This window comes from Silurus meridionalis, chromosome 14 (assembly GCF_014805685.1).
Source record: "Silurus meridionalis isolate SWU-2019-XX chromosome 14, ASM1480568v1, whole genome shotgun sequence".
Classification (NCBI taxonomy): Eukaryota; Metazoa; Chordata; class Actinopteri; order Siluriformes; family Siluridae; genus Silurus; species Silurus meridionalis.
Window position 1 is genome coordinate 16,167,415 of NC_060897.1, and position 23,811 is coordinate 16,191,225.

The 23,811-nt window shown below is 37.7% G+C and overlaps 1 protein-coding gene across 1 annotated transcript in view; it reads right to left on the reverse strand.

The window, feature by feature from the left end:
• Nucleotides 1-3,165: 3,165 nt before the first annotated feature.
• Nucleotides 3,166-23,811, reverse strand: part of LOC124396670 (ubiquitin carboxyl-terminal hydrolase 22-like) — a 51,117-nt gene continuing 30,471 nt past the window's right edge. The window contains exons 8-13 of the mRNA XM_046865864.1: nt 23,493-23,651; nt 13,183-13,309; nt 12,630-12,721; nt 9,588-9,650; nt 9,017-9,166; nt 3,166-5,798 (exon numbers count right to left, since the gene is read on the reverse strand). Coding sequence (XP_046721820.1) covers nt 5,756-5,798; nt 9,017-9,166; nt 9,588-9,650; nt 12,630-12,721; nt 13,183-13,309; nt 23,493-23,651 — 634 coding nt within the window. The 3' untranslated portion in view covers nt 3,166-5,755. The remainder of the gene's footprint in view (nt 5,799-9,016; nt 9,167-9,587; nt 9,651-12,629; nt 12,722-13,182; nt 13,310-23,492; nt 23,652-23,811) is intronic.

Sequence of the window (23,811 nt, forward strand, 5' to 3'; positions counted from 1 at the left end):
AAGACAAGAGAACACACCATTCAAGTAAGGCAGATGTGTGTCGACCTTCATAAGTCAGGCAATGGCTACAAGAAAATAGCCACTCGCCTTAACTTGCCGGTATCTACAGTCAGAGGAATCATTAAGAAGTTTAAAACAACTGGAACAGTGACAAACAAGGCTGGAAGAGGTCCCAAGTTTATCTTGCCACAACGCACAGTGAGAAGGATGGTAAGAGAAGTAAAAAAATTTCCCAAGCTCACCGTCACAGAATTGCATCAAAGAGTGGCATCTTGGGGTCACAGAGTCTCCAAAACAACCATCAGACGCTCTCTACATGCCAACAAGCTGTTTGGGAGGCATGCAAGGAAAAAGCCTTTTCTCACTAACACTCAAACTTAAACGTCTGGAGTTTGCTAAGCAGTACTGGGACTTCAACTGGGATCGTGTGCTTTGGTCAGATGAGACTAAGATTGAGCTTTTTGGCAACAAACACTCTAAGTGGGTCTGGCGTAAAACAAAAGATGAGTATGCCGAAAAGCACCTCATGCCCACCGTGAAGTATGGTGAAGGATCTGTGATGCTGTGGGCCTGTGTCTCTTCCAAAGGCCCTGGGAACCTTGTTAGGGTGCATGGCATTATGAACGCTTTGAAGTACCAGGATATTTTATATAAAAACCTGATGGCCTCTGCCAGAAAGCTGAAGATGGGTCGTCATTGGGTCTTTCAGCAGGATAATGATCCAAAACATGTGGCAAAATCTACACAAAAGTGGTTCAGCAGTCACAAACTCAAGGTCCTCCCATGGCCATCTCAGTCCCCAGACCTCAACCCAATCGAAAACCTGTGGGGCGAGCTAAAGAGAAGAGTGCATAAGAGAGGACCCAGGACACTGGATGATCTAGAAAGATTGTGCAAAGAAGAATGGTCAAAAATCCCTCTCTCTGTGTTCTCCAATCTTGTGAAATGTTATAGGAGGAGATTAAGTGCTGTCTTGTTGGCAAAAGGAGGTTGTACAAAGTATTAACATCAGGGGTTCCAATAATTGTGGCACACATGATTTCAAGTTTTTTTTTTCTTTTTCTAAATGTGTGATTTTTTTACCACCAAAGTAATGTACTTAAATAAAAGGTTGGATTTTTCTCTTTTTTTGCATTTGGGTTCTATGTTGTTTAAAAAAAAAAAGGAGAATTTTTTGAAGTCCACGACCACATCTTAAACAGGGGTGCCAATAATTGTGGAGGGCACTATATATATATATATGCTAATGGTCCATTAGCTACAGACAATTTAAAAGATATGTTTACTTGCTCATAACAAGGAAACAATGCCTTCAATAAGACACAATACAGTGTGAACTGAAAAGCATGACTGACACAGCAACAAATAACAAAAGGCATTTGAAAATGTTATTGAAACTCCAGGACCAAACAAGGGTGCCTCCTTCTTCTGCATTCCACATTATGTAAAGCAAAAAAATATCTACACTACGTGGACAAGTTTGTGGACACCTGACTTTACAACACCTGCTAATGTGGTGTTTGAATTTCTGTGCTAAGATTTGTGCTAGATTAGCTACAACGGCATTAGGAAAGGCAGGTACAGTCAGTGTTTTAATTCATCCAAAAATGTTCAGTGGGGTTAAGGTCAGAGTTCTATAGTTCTATATATTACAGGGCAATCAAAATCTTCCACTCCAACCCACATAAACCATATCTTCATGAAGTAAGCTTTGTCATGCTAGAACAGTTTTCATGGGGACATTGTCATGCTAAAACAGGTTTGGGTCTTGGGGAACATTTAATGCTACCATATCCATAGTCTTCCTATACAACTGTGTGCCTCCAATTTTGTGGTAACAGATTAAGGAAGTCCCACCTACTGTATCGCTGCAAAAGTCAGGTGTTCCAATACTTTTGTCCATATATTGTATATTAAGGAGTTTGGAAAACACCTGTAAGGACCTGGTTTACAAGTTAACTAATTCAGTTTCTCTCTATTCTTTCCAGTAGAGAATGGATAAAAGTATTGGGACACCTAACTTTTCCAGTCAGTTGAGGGCACACACTTGCATAGGATGTCTTTGGATGCAGTAGAGGTAAATCTTCCCTTTACTTGAACTAGGAGACCATGACCATGGTGCTCCCGCATGACAGTGGCCTTGTGCACAAAGAGCACCCAATGAAGATACATAAGTTGGAGCAGAAGATTTGGAGTGGCTGACTGCACCCCAGGCCTACACAAGTACCTGATTCTACCAACACTCTTGTGGCTGAATAAACACAAATCTCCACAACATCCTACAACATCTAGTGGAACATCGTCTTAAAAGAGGGGAAGTTATAATACCAGCAAATAGGTACATAAGGTGGAATGAGGTGTTCAAAAAACATAGATCAAACTTATGTTCAGGTGTCTACAAACTTTTGTCAATATAGTTTGTATTGCTTAATTGCCAATTCTGTAGTGCATGAATAAATAACTGAACAGGATTCAAATCTAGTCTCTTTGAGTCTGAATGTGGATGAGTGAACAGGAGTGTCAATATTTATTAAAACTGACATGGTTTAAAGCTTGGTGACATGGGAAAAAGAATCGATTTGTCCAAAGATGGAATAATAAAAAATACAATGTTTTGGCTGAGTAAATTAGTGCCACTTAAAAAGAAACATTGCACAAACAACAGAATCAGACACTTAACTATACAGACCTATAATTTTTCTTTTTATAATTACCTTTTACTTAATTTTTGAGACAACCAGGAGGAGGCAAACAATGACAATCTGTGTGCATAAGATAAAGAAAGACAAGACACAGTTTCTGTTGAATTTTAATCAGTTAAATACTTCTCCAGTTTCCCTGAATGAGCACATGGCCATAGTGAGACTCCAGACAAACCTTGATCATTTACTTCATCCCATTTAGTTCTGGCATAGAAAGGGAAAAAAGAAAATCTGCAGCAGGCCAGATGAACTGGCTAAAGATTCATCCAATACTTTTTTTTTTATTTGTATTTCTTTTTTTTTACATAAGCACACACCAGTTAAATTTTGAGGTCTTTATTGTGGCATTACCGTGGGCCAATTTCAACTGTTGACGTGCCATAAGCCAGGCAACCTTGATGTACGATTTTCTTTATGGTCAAAATAAAATAAAAAAAATAAAAATAAATCACAGAGACATAAATACACTAGTGTGTAATTTACTGTCTTTAGCTCCACATGGAAACAGCATACAGATTTAAAAGAGCAGCACTGGGTTTGTGTGCAGAGGCACCAGTGTGCACAAGGCACGATGCCACTGAGAATACTACTGGAGGTGGCCCCTTGTTCCAACAATACACACCCCCTGCTGTAGGGTCGGATGAAAACAATACATTTAATTTAGAACACTTTCTTAATAATGGATATGTGTTAGATGAAGCTGGCAGCATTTAAAGAAAAAAAAATTAAACTAACATAGATAAATATATAAATGCCCCTTTGTCCTAATTTGTTAAAGGGTCATGTATTTTTTTTTTGGTTAACAATCAGGATTTTGAGTCTTTTTGCTGTTACTTTAACTGAAATGTGAGAAAGCCAAATAATAAAATATGACAGTTTTTAACAGATTTGCTGATCCCATCTTTACCCACTATCTATCAGGATCCCTTGAGCAAGAGGGGTTGTGTGTTGGAACACAGTTCTGGGGTAAAGGAAAGAAAGAACCGCATAATACACACCATGTTACCATGTGATATGCCATGTTTGTAAGTGCATTGGCTTATGCATGCTGTAGTGTGTGTGGGGAAAAATACAATTAGGAACATTTTAAATGCCCTACTATACATACTACTATGGATGGATGTGGCCTGAGATGGAGGCACAGAAATATTTAGATCAGCAGGGAGAGTCAGTAATGCAGCTTCCGTTCAAAATTTGTACAGTAATCACCTACATGGCAAACTCAAATCACATCACATTATATACCATCTGTAAGTAATTGACCAGAAGTCAAAATAATTGTGTGATGGGATAAGACCTAGGGTCAAATTTGAATCCCTGGTCAATACAATCCCTGGTCAAGACAGGTGTGTCCAATAAATACTTTGAACAAGCAGCACAGTGTTCCTAATAGAGTTCCTGCTTTGTGTGTATATTACACTACTGCAATGCAGGGACCATTAACAAACATAATAAAAGAGGTGCTCAACTGTTCAACAGTTGCGTCATTTTGCATGCGGCAAAAGCACAGCATCATGGCGAATATAGACGAGGATTAGAATATAACTGCTGTAATTTACGGTTTTATTGTGTTTGTGAGAATAGCAACAATAATACAGGTAATCGAATATTTAAAACCTGATGCATGCACAAAGTGCAACTTTATAATTCATGTCTATTTTTGACTGCTTGCTATTCATGGTGGTTTTGACTCGCACTTGTGCATTGCAGAGACGTTTTGCTTTACTGGTCATGCTGTGCTGTTGATATAAAACAACGTTCAGTAATTGCTAGTTACATACAAATTATTTTTTTTTAAATGATGGGTGAAAGTTTTGGTCTCTAAAGCATGCGTTCGACCAAAGCGGTACAGTGATGAAAGCGGTCTTTACCGATCACAGATAAATCTGAGTCAAGCAGGTGCTTGCCAAAATTTTTGAAACTGGAAAAATCTTTTGTTAACACCTGCCTTGCCTAAGCCTACAGGCTTGTGTGGGCCGATCAAAAGTAAATCGCACAGAGGCACACAGATCACAATAGTAAAATAACACTAGAGTAGTCATGCCAAATATGACCTCGAACAATGATCAGGTCTGCTCCTTCTCTTCATCAGTGTGTCAGCATCAGCTTTTATAATACCTTACTAAAGTTGTTTCGCAACACAAAAGAGCTACAAATGATAAATGTGTGTGTGTGTGGGGGACCCTGCAGACAGAAACAACTGCACTTCAACAACAACAAAAAAACCCTGCTGAAGAGAAACCTATAAAAAAATGTGAATGAAGATTGTGTACACACAAGAATATAAAAAGTAACAAAACAGAAATAGCACAGACTTGCCTAGGCTCTCAGCTTCCATGGCAGTGCTGACCCAGACTTAAACTTTACTGCTTCATTCAAGTCCACATTTAAAAAAGAAAGAAAGAAAAACTAGATACTGAATTTAAACAGTATTTTTTTCGACCAATGTCACATTCATAATCATTTCTTAAAAAAAAAAAAAAAAAAAGAACTCAAAAGCAAACCTTCTTTCATTTGCTAGTCTTCTTTTTTTTTTTAACACATTTTGTTGCATTAGGTTCATATGCATATGCAAAATCGACACTGACTCATCCCAGCAGGCTTTTAATGCCTGGACAGTTTGAATGAGAGCACCATGGGGAGGAAAAGACAAAACAACAAAATAGAAAAAAAAATTGGGGGAAAAAAAAACCTAGTTGAGATGTGCCCCTTTACTCCTGTTTTCACAGATCTGTTCATTTCACCCGCACCTTTTTTTTTTTCAGCAGTGAAGAAAGTGGCAGGAGAGGCAGAAAGCATTTGTGCACTTCTACCTCTCCTCCGCTTTTTCTCACATCAAGTAACGATTAGCTCAGTGCTGGTTTGAATGTGTTGCATGATTTTGTTTGTCGTCTCTCCTGCTTTGGCCCCTATGTGGGAAGGAAGCGATGGGTAGTCACAGTTTCAGGTAGGCTTGTGTTATATGTGTCCTCTGCTACAGGAGCGATCTCCCTCTCAGCCACTTTCACTGGATGAACGGAGTACTCCTCAGTCAGCAGATCAGAGTGTTAAAGCTACTCGTATTCAAGGAACTGCTTATGGTAGAATAACAAATACCTATAACAGATAGAAACGCACACTTAATTACTAGATACAAAAAATTCAAGGTATTTGTGAGACCCACATTTATTTTTTTTTAATACATACAGTATCTCACCTATTACATTTCAGCAACCATTTTAGTGTATCTTCTCAAGGGACAATACTATAGCAGTGAAACTTGGATATATTTTAGAGTGGTCAATATGCAGCTTGTATAGCAGATTTACTGTCCTCTAAAAATAACTCAACATACAGCCATTACTGTCAACAAAAGTGACTACACCCTGTATGTCAGTGACAGTGATAACTGCTGTAGGTCATGTAACCATGCAAAGCCACACGTCCTATTCATCATGTTTATGTTTTGTCTGTTTAACAGGACCATACAAATTCATGTATCTTGTATTAGAGCAGTTAAAATATGGTGCTTTGAGTACAATTCTCTCATACTTAAACATGGCACTTCATGGCAAAGAACTATCTGAGTATTTGAGAATTAGAAGTGTTGCTCTCCACAAAAATGGCCTAGACTATAAGAAGATCAGTAACACCCTAAATTGAGTTACAATAAAAGTGTCCAGAGTCATACAGAGGTTTTCCAAGATGGTTTTCATTCAGAACAGGCCTCGTAAGGGTTGATCAAAGAAGTTGAGTCCTTGTGCTGTAAGTCAGATGCAGAAGCAAAAGATTGCTGCCAGCATTGCTTTAGAAGTTGGAGAAGTGGAAGGTCCACTTGGCAGCACTCAGAAAGCCTACAAACAGTTCACTGAAGACAACCTGTCCAACAGCATGAATTACTGGAACCATGTCCTGTGGTCTAATGAGACCAAGACAAACTTGTTTGGCTCAGATGGTGTCCAGCATGTGTTGTGATACCCTGGTGAGGAGCACAAAGAAAATTGTGTCTTGCCTACAGTCAAGCACGGTGCTGGTAGCATCATGGTCTGGGGCTGCATGAGTGCTGCTGGTACTGTGGAGCTGCAGTTCATTGAGGGAAACATGTATTCCAACATGTACTGTGACATTCTAAAGCAGAACATGATGCCCTCCCTTCAGAAACTGGCCTGAACTGCTATTTTCCAACAAGGTAAAGATTATGGAGTGGCCAAGTATGTCTCCAGACCTAAACTGGAAGGTGGAGAAGCACCAGGTGTCTAACATCCAGCAACTCCATGATGTCATTATGGAGAAGTGTAAAAAGGATCACAACTTGTGTAGCTTCAATATTAGATATACTAAAATGGTTCCTGAAATGTAAGGGATGTACTCAATTTTGTGAGATACTGTATATAAAACACTGACTTAAATGTTTTACATAAAATTGTTACATCAAAAAAAAGGGCTGTGCGGATTGTGGATGTGATTTAATAAATCAATTACAGCATTATCCCCAGGCTGCTATGTAAAAAGAAACTGTTATTCTAAATAAAGCAACATTTATAGAATTCATATAATACAGAAATAATTCAATACTGATTAAAGGCTACTAAATGGAACCATACTGTATCATACACTATATGGCCAAAAAACATCCTATACAATTATGTCTCCAACATTTTGGTAACAGTTTCCATGGCTGGAAAAGTCAGGTGCCCCAATACTATTATCCATATTTGATGGGTGTACCGAATGCAATCCTTTTTACATGTGGAACATAGTTCTAATCTGAGTTTCCTTAGGAATGTATATTAACTGGTGTACCACTTTGAGTGCATAAAAAAAAAATATATTATTAAACTTGAAAACATGCACAACAATGCTAGGGGTATAAAAAAGAAACTAGAGTTAGCACAGTGTCACTGTGGCTACTCAGTTCGAACAGAAAATAAGATTTGTGCATGAAAATGCTAAAGAATTCATGGCTCACGGCTAATGCTAGCGATATGCATGTATGTATGTATGTATGTATGTATGTATGTAGGTATGTATGTATTATATATGTATTTATTTATTTATTTATTTAGAGTTTTCTGTCCCACTTCAAAAATTTCTCATAAAGGACAAAATCCTAAAATTCCGAATTTTGAGAGTGAATGAATGAAGAATGGAAGGAATGAAGACTATTTGTTTAAGTATGCTGAAAAAAGCACAACCTTTAAGTAGAACATATCTTTTAAAAATTAAATATTAAATGTAACACGCACATAGACTTACACATCTGTATCACCCAAATTGGGTCTAACAAATGTTAACAATTTAATTAAATTTTTTTTTTTATTTAATCTTAATCTATTTAAATTGTGCCAATTTAAATAATTATTCAATTTAATAAAACATTTATAGCATTAATTTAATTTATTCTATTTTATTTTTAAAAAATATATAAAATAATATTTTATATATTATTTAACCAAGCAGGCATTTTTTTTAAAATTGTTTTAAAAATGTACAGTTAAAATTTTCAGTGATCACAAATGTTAATGATAAAAACCGTTAATAAAAAAGAATCGACAAGCAATTTTATGTTTTGCATTTCTTGTTCTAACCAAACTGAAATTGATCCGAACTGTGACAAAAAAAAAAGAGGTATGAACCGAACCACATATAGTGCATCATAGCAGATTAAGTCATATCATTAACTATCAAATTATTGCCTAAGAAGCAAAATTGTCATGTACAGTATGTAAGCCTGAGGTGAAGCAAGAAATTATATTTGCAGCCTGTTTAATAACTTTAAAGAGATGTCGTTTAAAAGTAATAGTCATTTAGAGTGCAATGCTAACAATGTAATACATAAATCTGTTCAATAAATTTGTGAATAATAAAATATGTGAATAAATCTGTATACCATATTGCACTAATTAAAGAAGTACAAATTCTTAACATTGAGATGAACGAATGACAGAGTATGCAGAACCATGCTTGTAGATGAATAATTGGCCTTTCCTGGAAGTAAAAAGCTAGATCTACAGCAGTATCTAGTAACTAAGGATGATGTGGGAGTTGAACTGTGGGTTCAATAAGATCCGTCAGATAAATCTTCCACAAAGCAAAAAACTATTTTTAGTGCACTCTTTCTTCTGTGGTGTATAATGCAGTTAGCTTCACCTATTCTGAAATATTTACATACTAACCAATTAGTTTACTTTCTTGCAATCCAAAATAATTGGAATTAGATGCACATACACCAACCCAGCATAATATTATGACCATGGACAAATGTCCAAATAGTTTTGGCCATAACATGTATTTTACATTAAGGTCTCTTGGATAATAATGGAATCTCTACACACCCTTCGCTATCCAGCACGTCCTTAATGCTGGCCTTAGTGATGATCGCATCATCACATTTAAACCATTGGTCCTTGTGCTGGCGGATGAAACTGGTGTAATGGCCGCTTTCTAACGTGCCCTGGTGATTTACTACAGCAAACAGGGAGTATCTGTGGGGGGAAAAAAAAATACACAAATACTTAAATACACAACCAGGTATTTAAAAAAAAAATGACAGGACACTAGGAGACACTCATGTGAGGTTGAGCTAATAAAACAGAAGCTTGTACATACAAGATCTAGAGAGCACCCCCAGAGAGAAAAAATGGCTAGATATATTCTTAACAATCTGAATTTCTCAGTAAAAACACAAAACTAAGATTTTAGATTCAAATTCTAATGGTCCAACACACAACCTACACAATAGAGCATGCAGTAATATGCTTTCAGCACAGTCGTGACAGCAGCTATCCAGCCAGCATGTATCATCTTGGAGACTTAACAAAAGGCTACAATAATTGTTGCCACAATAAACAACATGATTGAGTTGTTTAAAAAAATAAATAAGATAGGACTGAAGATGTTACTTACTTGTTGTCGTTGTTTAAAACATCTACTGATTGCTGGTACTGGCCATTTACTCTGCTCTCTTTACTGGCAAAAGAAAAAAAGAAAATCAATAATCATCTATGTAAGGTGTGTGTGTGTGTGTGTGTGTGTGTGTGTGTGTGTGTGTGTGTGTGTGTGTGTGTGTGTGTGTGTGGGGTCAGTGTACATTTCGTTCATTTTCTTTTTGTTTTTTTATTTGAAAATGGTGGGAAAAAAAGATAAAATAGCTATGATTAAAAAATAGTTTTTTTCCACAAAATGTAAAATAACTAAAATATGCCTCATGATATTTTCCTGCCTTCTTGTTCTTTGGCTCTTTTTGGTCATGTGGTAGCTGGTCTTGAACAACCCTGATGTAAAATATCTGATCAACCATTAGTGCATAATCCATCAGTGGCTTCACTAAACATTCTGTCTTCACCCCGAAAAGAAAATATGGATCACTACATGCTTTTCAAAAGCAACACAAAGAGTGACAGTGAATGGTGAAACATATCCAATAATTCATATACTGTTATGCCCTGCACAAAATCTTTAGTGTGTTATTGCAGAACCACCCAATCCCACCTTCTACCATGTTCTACTACATTGTCTGCAGTGTCTGAATAAGTTGCTTTAATTTGTATCATATTTGTGCAAATGGCTCCCGAGTGGACCTTCTTACTAAGAAAAGACCGCGAATGAAATTCACTGTTACTTTCAGGTTAGGATTTTAGATTGAAAATACTGTTTACTTTAGGGCATTGATCATATCTGGTATTGTAAGATTTTGATGACTGCACATCCTGTGATTGAACAGATAAAAATAGTCACTTTCTCTTTTTCTTGTGTGTGCAGAAAACAATAGCTTTTTTGTTTGTTTGTTTTCCCAAAAATAATCTAATAATAAGGAAAGAAGGCTGCAATTCATATTTAATTTTTCAAATGCGAATAAAAAAATATATATGAATATAATGTACACGGACCCTGAGTGTCTCCATTTCTGTTATTTGATTGTAAACAAAAATAAATGTTTCTCCTTAAAGACAAGTCCTGAAACAAATATATTTCAGTAGTTTTCCTTTTTAAAATACATCTTAATTTAAAGCAAGATTATTAAAAAATGAAACTATGCTGTCCCTGAATCTGTCCACACATCCACACAAACAAATTCTTTCTAAACCACTTTTATACTACACTAGATTTCAACATTTTATATCAAAACTGCTTTAAAGTACATGTCAAAATACAGTATGTCAATGTTGAATTAATATGGAGTAAAAAATATGAGAGGTACGCTTTATGGACAAAAGTTGGTTAACAACTGATCATAAGAATCACGTGCTTTTTGAACATTTTGTTCCACACTCATTTGCTGTGCTAATAACCTCTACTCTTCAAGGAAGATGTTCTACTAGGTACTTGTGGATTTGTGCTCATTCAGCCTTAAGAGTTTTAGTAAAGTCAGGTACTTATGTAGGGTGAGGAGGCCTGGGGTGCAGTCAGCATTCCAATTAATCCTAAAGGCGTTCAGTAGGCTATATAGCAGGCCACTCAAGCTCTTCCACTACAACTTATATGTAAACCATGTCTTCATGGACCGGGCTTTCTGCACAGGGGCATTGTCATGCTGAATCAGATTTGGCTTTTCTAGTTCAAGTGAAGGGAAAGTTTAATTTTACCGCATCAACACAGTCCATATCATACAATTATCTCCAACTTTGTAGAAGAATCACATATGGCTAAAAAAGGCAGGTGTCCTAATACTTTTGTCCATATAATGTATGCATTTTGCTAATCATCAATCCATCACACAGTCTCAGTAACAAAACAGTCAACAGTGATAGTGAAAAGTGTCAGACTCGGTCAAATGTGGGAAGACAATTCTAGCACGGTTTTTGTGGTTAATTCTTCATTTCAAAGTGGCAGAGAGTGGCTATGTAATAATAAAAGGAGATTGCAGTACACAACAGTGTGATTATGTTCAAGTCTTTTATGTGTGAAAACAAATAAAAAAAATTCACAAGCCTCCTTTTAATGTTTTTATGCCATTTACACAGAACTGGGCATATTTAGAGTTGTGATGTGTTGCTGTTATGAGGTGTTAAGTCCAACAGAATTGTCTGGCAATGTCATATTTTAGGTAATGGATGGATGGATGGATGTGCAAAACATATAATTATAATTAAATAATTTCTGCTAAGCCCTTGAACACTGCATTGCATTGAACATAATGGATGATATGTAAAAAAAAATATGAGTAATTGACCTCACTTGTAATAAACAATGAAGAAAGAAAATATTTTTTTCTTTTTCTTTTTTTTAGGGGATATTTTTTCTTGATGTTCTTTGCATTGTTTTTTATTACCTCAGATTAAAACATGCACACATTCAGCTGTTACAAAAGCTGCATACAAGGAAACTACAAGCAGGTGATTTTCTTTATCTCAATGGACCACCCAGAAAATCGATCCAAGCACTCTTGTAACACCTAAAATATTTCTTTCTGTAAATATTGACTATGGCCTATAGTCTGTTATTAACCAGGTTGGCTAAGGAGCATTTGGTGATCACTATAATACTTACCTACCAGTAACAAGCCATCAAGCAACATCACAATTAAATTGCATTCCTGTTCCTGCACCAGATACTTAATAATAAAATTATGAATTATAATAATACATTATATAATTATAATAATTAACAAAAATAACTAATAATATTGCTATAATTAACCATATTTAATGTATTAATAATGTGTTACATTTTATTAATAAAAATACAGGCTGTACAAAAGTCCCCAAACACTGGAAGACTAAAAACATGAACCCTTTTAAGCAATATATCTTCCAAACTCACTGAAATTAGCAGTCATCAGCTAAAGGGTGTTTTGTTTTTCATTAACACTTCATTAAATCATAGGATTTGGATAATAAGGTTAATTGTGTTGTCTGTGATGTTTGTTATCAACCGTGTTGAATGCATCATGTTTTTACCAAACACCTACAAAACAGTAGTATGTGTATGAGTGTATGAGGAACTCACCTGGAGGCCATGAAAGGTGTCATGTCCAGCTCTAAGGGGAACGATACATAGGTAGTGATCTTTCTGCGCAACTTGGCTGAATGCTCAAATCGCTGGTACCGCAAAGACGAACAAATTAGAGAAGGAGAAAATGAGGAGCAGAAGGGTGTGGGAGTGAGAAAGAACAGAAGGAGAGATGTGAAGTGTTAATGCAAAATAAGTGTTGCCCAGAACCTTTTCAGCCAAGTGTTCTATCATTATAGACAATCTTGATAATAAAAAACGATTTGCATTATTGATTTGCAAATGTGTGTGTGTATATATATATATATATATATATATATATATATATATACACACACACACACACACACACACACACACACACACACACACACACACACATACAAATACACACACACACACACGTTGTTATAAAGCTATATAGATCTAATATAAACCTATATATTAGATATCGAGCTAGTTACCCTGAATAAGGGCGTCTGCCAAATGCCATAAATATATGAGGGTAGGATGTTTTTCCATTATTAATGTTGTTACTTATTAAACTAACCTTTAAATGAAAACATGCGACTATAGGAAGCTTCTTCATTGTCAGCTGTTTGGTGGACTCCTGATAGCTATGGCAACCTCCGCACTTAATTTTGGCACTGCTACCTAGATGCTCAGGCCGAGTGAATCTGCAGAGGAGGGAGAACAGAACAGAGATAGATGAGGCAATTACACAGTGCATTCAATACATGCATGATATAGATATGTTAGTTTTGAGCCTATTTAATCTTTATAGTGCTTGCCCATTCAGCCAACAACTTCCACATCATGCCATATGTTGATGTTGGAACAGTTGTTCAAATAAAATAAACTATTTAAATACACAAAATAAGACAGTGGGACAGTCAGACTGTAAATTTCCATTTGTTCAGAAAGCGACTTGTAATTTTTTTTTACCTTAATTGTTATTCCATTTTATTATAAAAAAATAATTACTGTAAGCAATACAATAATACTGTTACTGGATAAACAAACATGTCAGTATGCATTTCAACACATTGAACAGCACAAAGTGACAAGGATTTTTTATTTACAATTCCATAGGTTTGGTTAATACATTTTCTATTACAAGAACAGTTCATTTTTTCAGCAATTTTAAATAAAATGCCTGCTTGTATACATGCTTGGTTAAATAATATATAAAATAATATTTTATAAAAAATTAATTTAATGCAATAAATATGTTCCACTTAACTATTCTACTTATTTCAGCATAATTAATAGCATTAGCCGCTAAGGAATGTTATTGATTCTTTAGCATTTTGTGTCCAAAACAAATATTATTTCCGGTACGAAGTGACATTGCACTAGTTGTAGTTTATTTATTATACCCCTGGCATTTTGTGTATGTTTTAAAGTTTAAAAATAATAATAAAAAAAGCACACTCAAAGTGCGAGGCGGAGATTAAGCAAACTGGCGGTCCGCCACTTCCATGAGGGAAACCAGATTTTAATTTTTATATTTTATATTTTATATATATATATATATATATATATATATATATATATATATATATATATATATATATATACATACACACACACACACACACACACACACACACACACACACACACACACACACACACACACCAAAGAAAGGATTAAGTTTACTGACATTATTTTATGCGTTGTTGCCCTCTAGTGGCCAGATAACGCACATTTTAAAAGGAGGGGCATTTACTTGTCACATATACCGACGAGGCATAACATTATGACCACCTGCCTAATATTGTGTTAAGCCCCCTTTTGCTGCCAAAACCGTCCTGATCGGTTGAGCATTAACAGAGTTAACTTTTTCAGCAGATTGAGCTACAGTAGCTCATCTGTAAAATGGACCAGCCTTCACCCCCCACATACATCAATGAGTCTTGGCCACTCATGACCCTGTCCCTGGTTCAAGTATAATACTTGTATATACTGTTTATGTGTGTATACTATACTATACTATACTATACTATACTATACTATAATATATAATATAATAATGTATTTATATATGCGTAATATGATTTATATAAAACTTTATATATTTTTTTATTTACACATTTTAAATAATACGAGCACACAATGGCAACAATTTAGCATGTGCACATGGATAAACAGGATCAATTAAATTGGTGTACATTTTACAACATGCTGGTCATCCAAATAATTTACAGAATATATTTCCAGTCTTTTACACACACTGTAAATGTAAACACATTTGAGTTAAACATGCACTATATGGACAAAAGTATTGGGACACCTGAATTATGTGGCTTTTCCCCGAAATTGTAACGACAAAGTTGGAGGCATACGACTTGAACTAGTAGACACAAACCTGTTCCAGCATGACAATGCACATGTGCAAAGTAATATCCATGAAAATATATTTTAGATGAGTTGAAGTGAAAGATCTTCAATGGCCTGCTATAGAGCTGTAACCTCTGAAGCTGTAAAACTATTGAACACATTTGGGATTAATTATAATGCTGACTACACCCCAGGCCTCACCTTACATCAGCACCTGACTTTACAAATGCCTTGTGGCTGAATGAACACAAATCTCCATGAGCACACTCCAAAATCTAGTGGAACATCTTCCCTTAAGAGTGGAGGTTATTATAAGACCAAATATGGACTACATGTGGAATAAGATGTTCAAGAAGCACCAGTAGTGAACAGAAGCAAAGTAAATTGGTAGTACTTAATAATTAAAAAGTACTTATTTCTGTTTGGGAAGACTTTTACGTTAACTTCACTACAGTCAAATATCTTACTTTTTACTCAACTACATTTCACAAAATCAGTCCTTTTTATTTATGAGTGGATAAAAACTTAACTGGTCAAAATTGCAGCGCATTTTAAACTTGTTTTGATTGTCCGTTGGCAGTGGCGGATTTAGGCATAGGCGACATGGGCAGCAAGACACTTTTTTATTTTTTTCCCGCTCATTTGCAATATTGCATTAAACATGCGGAGGATCCGCTGTGGCGACCCCTAACGGGAGAAGCTGAAAGAAAGTTTTTATTTGCAATATTGCATCAACTATTATATCATGTCACGGTCAATGAACTTGGTCGGGACCCAAAATGTGCACCCACTGCCCGGAGAGGTTCCTGGAGAACTGAACCCAGCTAAAATTATGGATGACAAAAAAAAAAAAAAAAAAGGTCTAAACCAGGGGTCACCAACGTGGTTGCCCGCAAGGACCACATGAGTCGCCCGCAGGCCTTTTCTTAAAATAGCTTACCATAACGCCACTTACCAGTGAGCTGCATCTAATTTTTTTCAATCACAATTTTTGTGACTGGTGGCATTTAAATTTGACTTATTTCTCTTAAATTATCCTAAATTATTATTCTGTTTTATTGCTTTTTCCAACATATTGTGCCTATAGCCCTTTAGTCCGGTTAATACTGGTGTTGTTTACCTGTCTCGCATTGATTATCTCAGTTGTACTCGCTATTATAAGCCCTATGTTGGTTGTGTATCGGCCTTTGAGCACAGGTGAGGACTTGTTAGAGTAGGAGGCCATGGAAAAGCAGATCAATGACCTACAGATAAAGCAGGCCCAGATGCAGGATTGGAAAGCTGTGCTGGAATCATCCCGGGCGAGCGCTCACTCATCACAGGTAAATACGCAGGTTGAAATGAATACTCTCACCACCTCAACTCCACGTTTCTCTGCCCAGGCCCTGAACATTATACCCTGACCAGGTATTGTTCACCCCAGCAAAATTGGAGCGGTAGTCCTATCAGACAACATCTCCAGGATGCTGAGCACCATCTGACTGGTAAGTCATAATAAAAATTTATGATATAATGATTATGATAGCTGTCCAAAAAAATCAAAACGTTACAAGTACACGCAAAGCCCATGTCATAGAAACAGGGTCTATTCCCAGAATTGTAAGATAAAGCAATACATTCATTTCTCGAAATTCTCAGAAAGTCTGTTTAAATAACTACTAGATACAACTAAATGCACAGCCAGAATCTCTGATCTAAAGATAGAACTGCAGAATATTAGATCTCTTATGTCAAAGGCGCTGATTCTAAATGAAATTATTACTGATTAGGAATTTAATGCAGTGTTTAACAGAAACATGGATTAAACCACACGAATATGTAGCATTAAATAAAACTAGTTCTCCCAAGTCTAGACATGCACACACCAGCCCTGTATAAATGGCAGAGGAGTCAATTTAATTACTAATTATTTATAGACCCTCAGGGCCCTATTCTGATGTTCTTGTAGAATTAGCAGATTTCATCACAAATCTAGCTACTTCTTTAGACAAAGCATTCATTCTTGGTGACGTTAATATTCATTTTCATAAAAAGGATCTTAAGAACAGCAGTTGTATTGTTCCATTCTAGATTCAGTAGGGATTAATCAGATTGTCATAGGACACACTCATAGTGGTGGAGACACACTTTATTTAATCCAAACATTTGAATTAAATGTAAGAAAATGAATAATAACTCCACATTCTGAAGCTATTTTAGATCATTGCCTCATCTTTAAAATCTGCCTCAGTTATAGCATAAGTACCTCGCCACATTAACATGTTAAGTGTACATTTACGTCAACTGCAGCAAAAATTTAACTTCTGGAGTAATCAACATTAATTAGATCACCATCTACTGAATATCTAGAATGAACGTTCCATTAAACGCTAGATAATGTAGCGGCCATTAAAATAAAATAATTAAAGCAAAAAAATTTGCACTGTGGTATCATGCACACTTTAAAACAGACCATTCGGAAATTAGAACACGAATGGCGCCAAACTAAATTGCCAGTATTTCAAACAGCATGGAAAATGAACTTTTCAATTAGCACTGGTTATGTACCCAAATCTTTCAAACTTGCAGTTATCAACCCTCTAATTAAGAAGCCTGACCTTGTCAGCTGTCCAACTATAGGCAAATATCAAACCTCCCTATTATCTCCAAGATTCTAGAAAAGGTATCACAGCAGTTATGCTCACAACTTCTTAGGAATAACACATTTATGAAATGTATCAGTCAGGATTTAGGTAACATCATAGCAAAAAAGACAGAGCTGGTTAAAGTGGTAAATGAAGGATATTGGCCTTGACTTCTAGCTTGTGTTTCTTGATCCTAGTGCAGCTTTTGACACCATTAATCATAATATCATCCTTGCTAGACTAGAAATGTTGTTAACTGATTGTTATCAGTTTGTTGATGTAAATGGTGAGTTCTGTACACCATTGGTGTAGAGAACAGAGGTCAAGTTTGGTGTTCAGAGATCAGTCTTAGGCCCACTGCTTTTTTCTATTTATATGCTGTCTCTGGCTGAAATTAACCATGTGTTTGTTCTGCACTTACATGAGAGAACATACCTCTCCCACTCTTTCTTGCCAACAACCATCTCTGCTTATTCGATGTGCAGAAATGACCGAAAAATGTCGCCACCCGACCAGAGCCAACGATGCAAGAAGAAATAAAGCCGACTGACACTCAAAACCCCTGACCTTCCCCAACGGCCAACCATCAGCTTGGTGTGTACTGGGCTTTAAATCCTTATCATTTGTTCTTAATATAGCCTTATATATTACATTTGTTAAATATGATGCTTTTGAAAAGAAAATCAGAATAACATTTGGAGAAATAATGAGAGTTTTTGGAACTGAATTTTTAGCTAACAAGTGCACGGGAGAGAGTCTTAAGTTTAGTAAATAAATGTTTGATATAAACAATTTTCTGTATCACGTCTTATTAACTGTTAGATTATATGAAATGAAGGGGAAAAAGAAAATCAACCCAAAAAATTTGCATCATACATCACCCTGATTTCTAAATATTGGCATCAGCATCGGCCAGAGAAAAACCCATATTGGTCATCCTCTACTTTTGAGTCTGGATCCTCTAAAGGTTTTTTCCTCATACCATCATCATCTCGTGTTCGAGAGCCACCTATGGGAAGGGCATCTGTATCTGACCACTAAGAAACATCCAATTGCACCAAGTCTGGCTTGACAGACAGGAGCACTTGCCCAGTGGCAGATAATGGACCGCCCCTTACCCGAACCTATCCTTTAGCTGACATTCGCTTCTTGCGTCAGCTGTATACTCACCTCACAGCTCACACATCTTCAGATCAGCTTCTGCCGGTCTTACTTGTCTTTTAGCCAGGTTAGCTTTTTGCGAACCGGCCATGCTGGCACCCATTAAAAGGCTGCCCGCCTATTCCATAACCTTTTCTTATGGCGATTTTTAAGGCTGCACCGGTGGACAACCAGTTGCAAGCCTGCCCGTCTGCGTGCATCGCTTACATTGCCGTTAGGGATCCCATCCTTTCTTCGTTGTCTGCTTGGGACTTAAACATTCTCAGGAAGCAATAGAATTCTCTTAACTGAGAATTGTAGCCACTGCTTGGTACTTTCCCGAAAAAGCTCCTGTGTCACAGGCACATAGTAGCCGCTACCCTGTGCCAATTTGAAGAAAATGTCCAAGTATGAGGGGGATAAAGACGACACCGTGGTGCAGCAGGGGTCTTCCCACAGTGTGGCTTACATGAACTGGCAAACCAATGCCCGTCACCGTTCGAAAATTTAGTGGCCAAACCCCATTTTTCATCGACGGACCACCAGGCTCCGGGGATGAGGATGATGCAGGCCTTCTCAATGGCTTGGATGACAGGGAAGCCATCCCGTCATGTGTAGCCCCTAAAGCTATTGCTCCCACTGCTTTGCCCCAAATGGAACTCTCAGAGTTTGTGAACGAGCTGACATCTCCTCTCTGTTGTCCGCATTTCAGTCTGAACTTCTGATCAACTTGGGACAACAACTGGAGAAAGGGTCACCCTCTGAAAGTACATCATTACAGCTAACAATCTTGTCCTCTGTAATGCTCGTCAAGCTTTCCAAGCTAGCAGGCGCTCTATGGCTCTCACGGTAGTTGGAGAACACACGCTGTGGCTTAATCTATTCGGTCTCCCATGGACAGGCTCTCTTTTGCCCTGCAATCACGTTAATGCAACAGCTCTGTGATGACATGAAGAAGAAGGACAAGGCTTTCAACCTTTGTCTTACAAGGAAGCCAGTGCCACGCCAGAAGTCCTCTGTTTGGCCGCCTAATGCACCTGCTATGGGACGTCATTCTCGCCATACGGGCAGGACTAACAAACCCTGTGAGAAGCCACCAGCTCAACAGAGTGACCCCATTTCTGCTAAACACTGGGGGAAATTGTCCCTCGCCATGGCTGCAGCAAAGAATCCACAAGCCATTCTACCTTTGATCATAAACGTTAACGTCTGGCCTGATGCTTGGCCACAGGGGGCTTTAAGTCCACATTCAAGTCACCTGTTCTGCTTTCCATATTCCCCAATTCAAAATCAGCACCCCCTACTAATGAGTGCCCACCTCCAGTTCACACAGGGTTCACTGCTCAATATGTTGTCCAGTGTGCATATCCCTGTTCAAGAGAGTAAAGAAGCGAGAAAAAGTGGGCAAGCAGGGTCACCACACAGCTCCATTAACATTCCTCTCTCAACTTTAATAAAGGCTTTAGCATCAGTATTTCCCCAAAAACAAAAAATGATAGCACACGAGTGGCCCAAAGCACCATAGCTAGCAAAGACAATTCCTCTTCTGTATGCCCGGCCATAGCCCCTTCCATTACACACAGACCTCCTGTCCCTAATCAACGGGGGGGATCTACAATCCTCAACCAGACAGGGTGGCTCTCTGGGCCTGGCCTGTTAGAGGGAAAATGTGAATACACTTAGACTTTCCCCATGTGTTATTGCTACTATTCAGAATGCTGGGGCCTCTTCTACACGGTTCCTTTATGATTGCAATTATGAGGATGTATGTTTGAGGAGTGGTGTGAGAGGCACTAGCTGATTTCATATCAGTGCTCAGTCGTTGATATTTTTGGCTTTTTGCAAGATCTTATTGATAGTGGAAGATAATTTGTATGGTTTTAAGGTCTATTTAACGGGCTATTGCTGCATGGCCTATTTGGCTTGGCGGCACTATGGTGGGGCAACACCTCCTTTTCGTAGATTTATAAAGTATGCTCGTCGCTCCCTACCAGTCACCAGACAGTGCCGAACGCTTTGTCTCAACAGCCTTTCGAGCCCCTGGGAAATATCTCCCTTAAACGTTTGTCCTTCAAGACTGGTCTTTGCTTCCACCAAACATGTCAGTGATTCGTATGCACACTCCGTTCATTCCTCGTGCACCAAATTCCATCTCAGTGGAGATGAGGATAACCTAACTCGGCCTTCTCAGCTTTCAATGGCAGTGTGACTGAGCTCTCTGCTTTTTACCCTCAACCCCCCTCCACTTTTCCTCTGCGGAGGATCAAAGGATGAATGCTTTATTCCCTGTTTGTGCCCTGCAGGTTTACATAGACAGGACTAGCCCGTTCATAAAAAGCGCCCAGCTCTTAATTTTTTGGGTCTCCCAACATGGGGAATCCCATTTCTAAGCATTGCCTCTCTCATTGGCTTGTGGAATCCATCTCTTTGGCATATGAATCCAAGGGAGTGTAGCCTCCAGGGGGCAAGATGGGTTTCCTTGTATGACATTTGTCTAACTGCAAGCTGGGCCTCTCCACATAGATTTGTCAGATACTACCGACTTAATATTACCCAGACCCTGGTAGCTCATTCTGTTTTAGAGGTGGGATCTTAGTAGCTTTCAGCTGTTAGGCCCTCGACTCCTTTTAGTTTTTATTGTCCAGCCAGTTGCTATTAAGCATGTTAGCTTGTACCCTCTACGGACACCAAACATATTTCAGAATATATATATATATATATATATATATATATATATATATATATATATATATATATATATATACACACACACACACACACACACACACACACACACACACACACACACACACACACACACACACCAATATGTTTTATATGCTGCCCGCACGTTGTATTCAGCGTTCTGGTATGCATGTTACCACGTCATGCCCTTCATGGCCTAACTTTGTGTGGGGTCTGCTACTCTGTGACATGTCAAGCACTGCCTTTTTTAGGTGGCCATCCTCTGGCTTGCACGACCTTACTGTGAGTGCATTGGGCAACCAGGGAGCTGTCCATATCTCCCATAGGTGGATCTCCAACACGAGATGATGAAAGAGAACAATAGGTTACTGTTCCTAACGCCAGTTGTCTGGAACATCGAATGGAGAGATCCATCAAGCTTGCCCTGCTTGGTACATGAACAGTGAATATGCTCACTGAGAAAAGGTAGCGTGTGCAGGTGCTTTATGTTCTCTGGAAAGGGGCAGTACCTTACCTGCCACTGGGCATGTGCTCCTGTCTGTCAAGCCAGACTTGTTGCAATTGGATGCTTCTGCAGAGGTCAGGTATGGATGCTCTTCCCATAGGTGGATCTCTCCACTCGATGTTTCAGAGAACAGGGGTTACACAAACAGTAACCTATTGTTTTTCCTTGCCACAGGCTTGCTCATCAGAGATAAACCATTATAAAAAAAACTCATAGGCAATAAATTTACGCATTCTTTTATATGAACTTCTTACCACTTTATCTGTGTAAAGCTGCTTTGAGACAAATGTCCATTGTAAAAAGTGCTATACAAATAAAATTTAATTGAATATATGTATATGACAGTGGTAGGCTGTCAACTCAATCAGAATCACTCACTTACGTTTTAATTTATTTAATATAATAATATTATAAAACAAAAGATGTAAATGCATAGAGAAAAACAAAAGATGCACAGAAAGCCCAGGTTTATTTTATGAAGTTAATATCGATGCTTCTGCTAGAGATGAAGTATGTAGGCAATGCAGCTGTGGCTGCAGTAAAAGGAGACTTAAAATGAATTGTGTTGAATTGCGTTAACTGGGTTTCTTGCTTTTTAAATAAAATTCTCTTTCTGTGCATGAAATACCTGTCTGTTATGCAGAGCTCTGTTATACTGTGTTTCTGTATAATATTGATTTATACTGTTTCTATAGCCTTGGAGTCATAATGATGAGAGGTGAACTGATTCAGATAGAACACCACTGAAGGCCTAGGGGTAAAATGTGCAGCCTGCCACTGATGCATGATATTTGTCATTTTTATTTATTTTTTTATTTTAAAATACTTAATTGATCCCACAGGGAAATTGTCATTTCTTTACATATCCCCACGATGTAGGAACCTGGGGTCAGCCATGTTACAATACCCCTGAAGCACAGAAGGTTAAAGGACTTGCTCAAGGGGCCCAAGAGTGGAAGCTTAGCAAAACCCAAAGCCTTTCAATCAGTAACACATAGCCTTATCCCCTGAGCTTCCAAATCCTTAAACTGGGGTTAATTTGGGGATTCTTTATAATAATAAAGGTAGAGCCTAAAAATAGTTAAAAAAAAAAAATTTCAAGGCATGAGCCCAAAATGGAAACATTCCTTTGAGACTCTGATCCACGATTACAGATTCACACAGTTCCTGCAGATTTTTTGGGTGCTCTTTCATGCACCCTTCCATCTGTGTAGCTCAGCATAAATCAAGATTTAGTAGATCACAATCAAAATCAGAACGATCATATTTAAACCCCATTTTGAATGTTGATGAACATTATCAGAAGCTTCTGATCCATATCCGTGTTACTTTGCATTGCGCTTCTGCAACATGATTTACTTATTTTCAGGTGCTCAGTAAATGCACATTGTGATCTGTGTATATTTACATGCCAACCAGCTAATTCAAGATCTGAATTAATTACCATTATATACTCAATATATTTTGTGCCCTACACAGCGTTATCATAGACTTACTGCATAAATATGAAGTATTGAATAAATGGATTAAATGTGAACCCACCGACGCAAGCAGTCTGTGAGTGTGGTGGAGCCAGTCAGATGACCCTCCCCATTAACTACAGCACCGTCTCCTCCCGGACTCAGAGGCCAGAACGGTGTTGACGACCCAGGCAGGTCCAGACTGATGTCCCAGAAAGGGTCTATCGTAGTGGAAACACCACTGCAATAGAACAGAAGCAACTGATTACAGAATATACAATTTATACATATGTGCATAAATTAAATATAAGCACTGTGGCTGCACAGCTCTTGCATACCAGTTCTTTTTGTACTGTTTGTACGTTTTCTCCCATGTCCCAATAACATGCAAGTGGCCATTA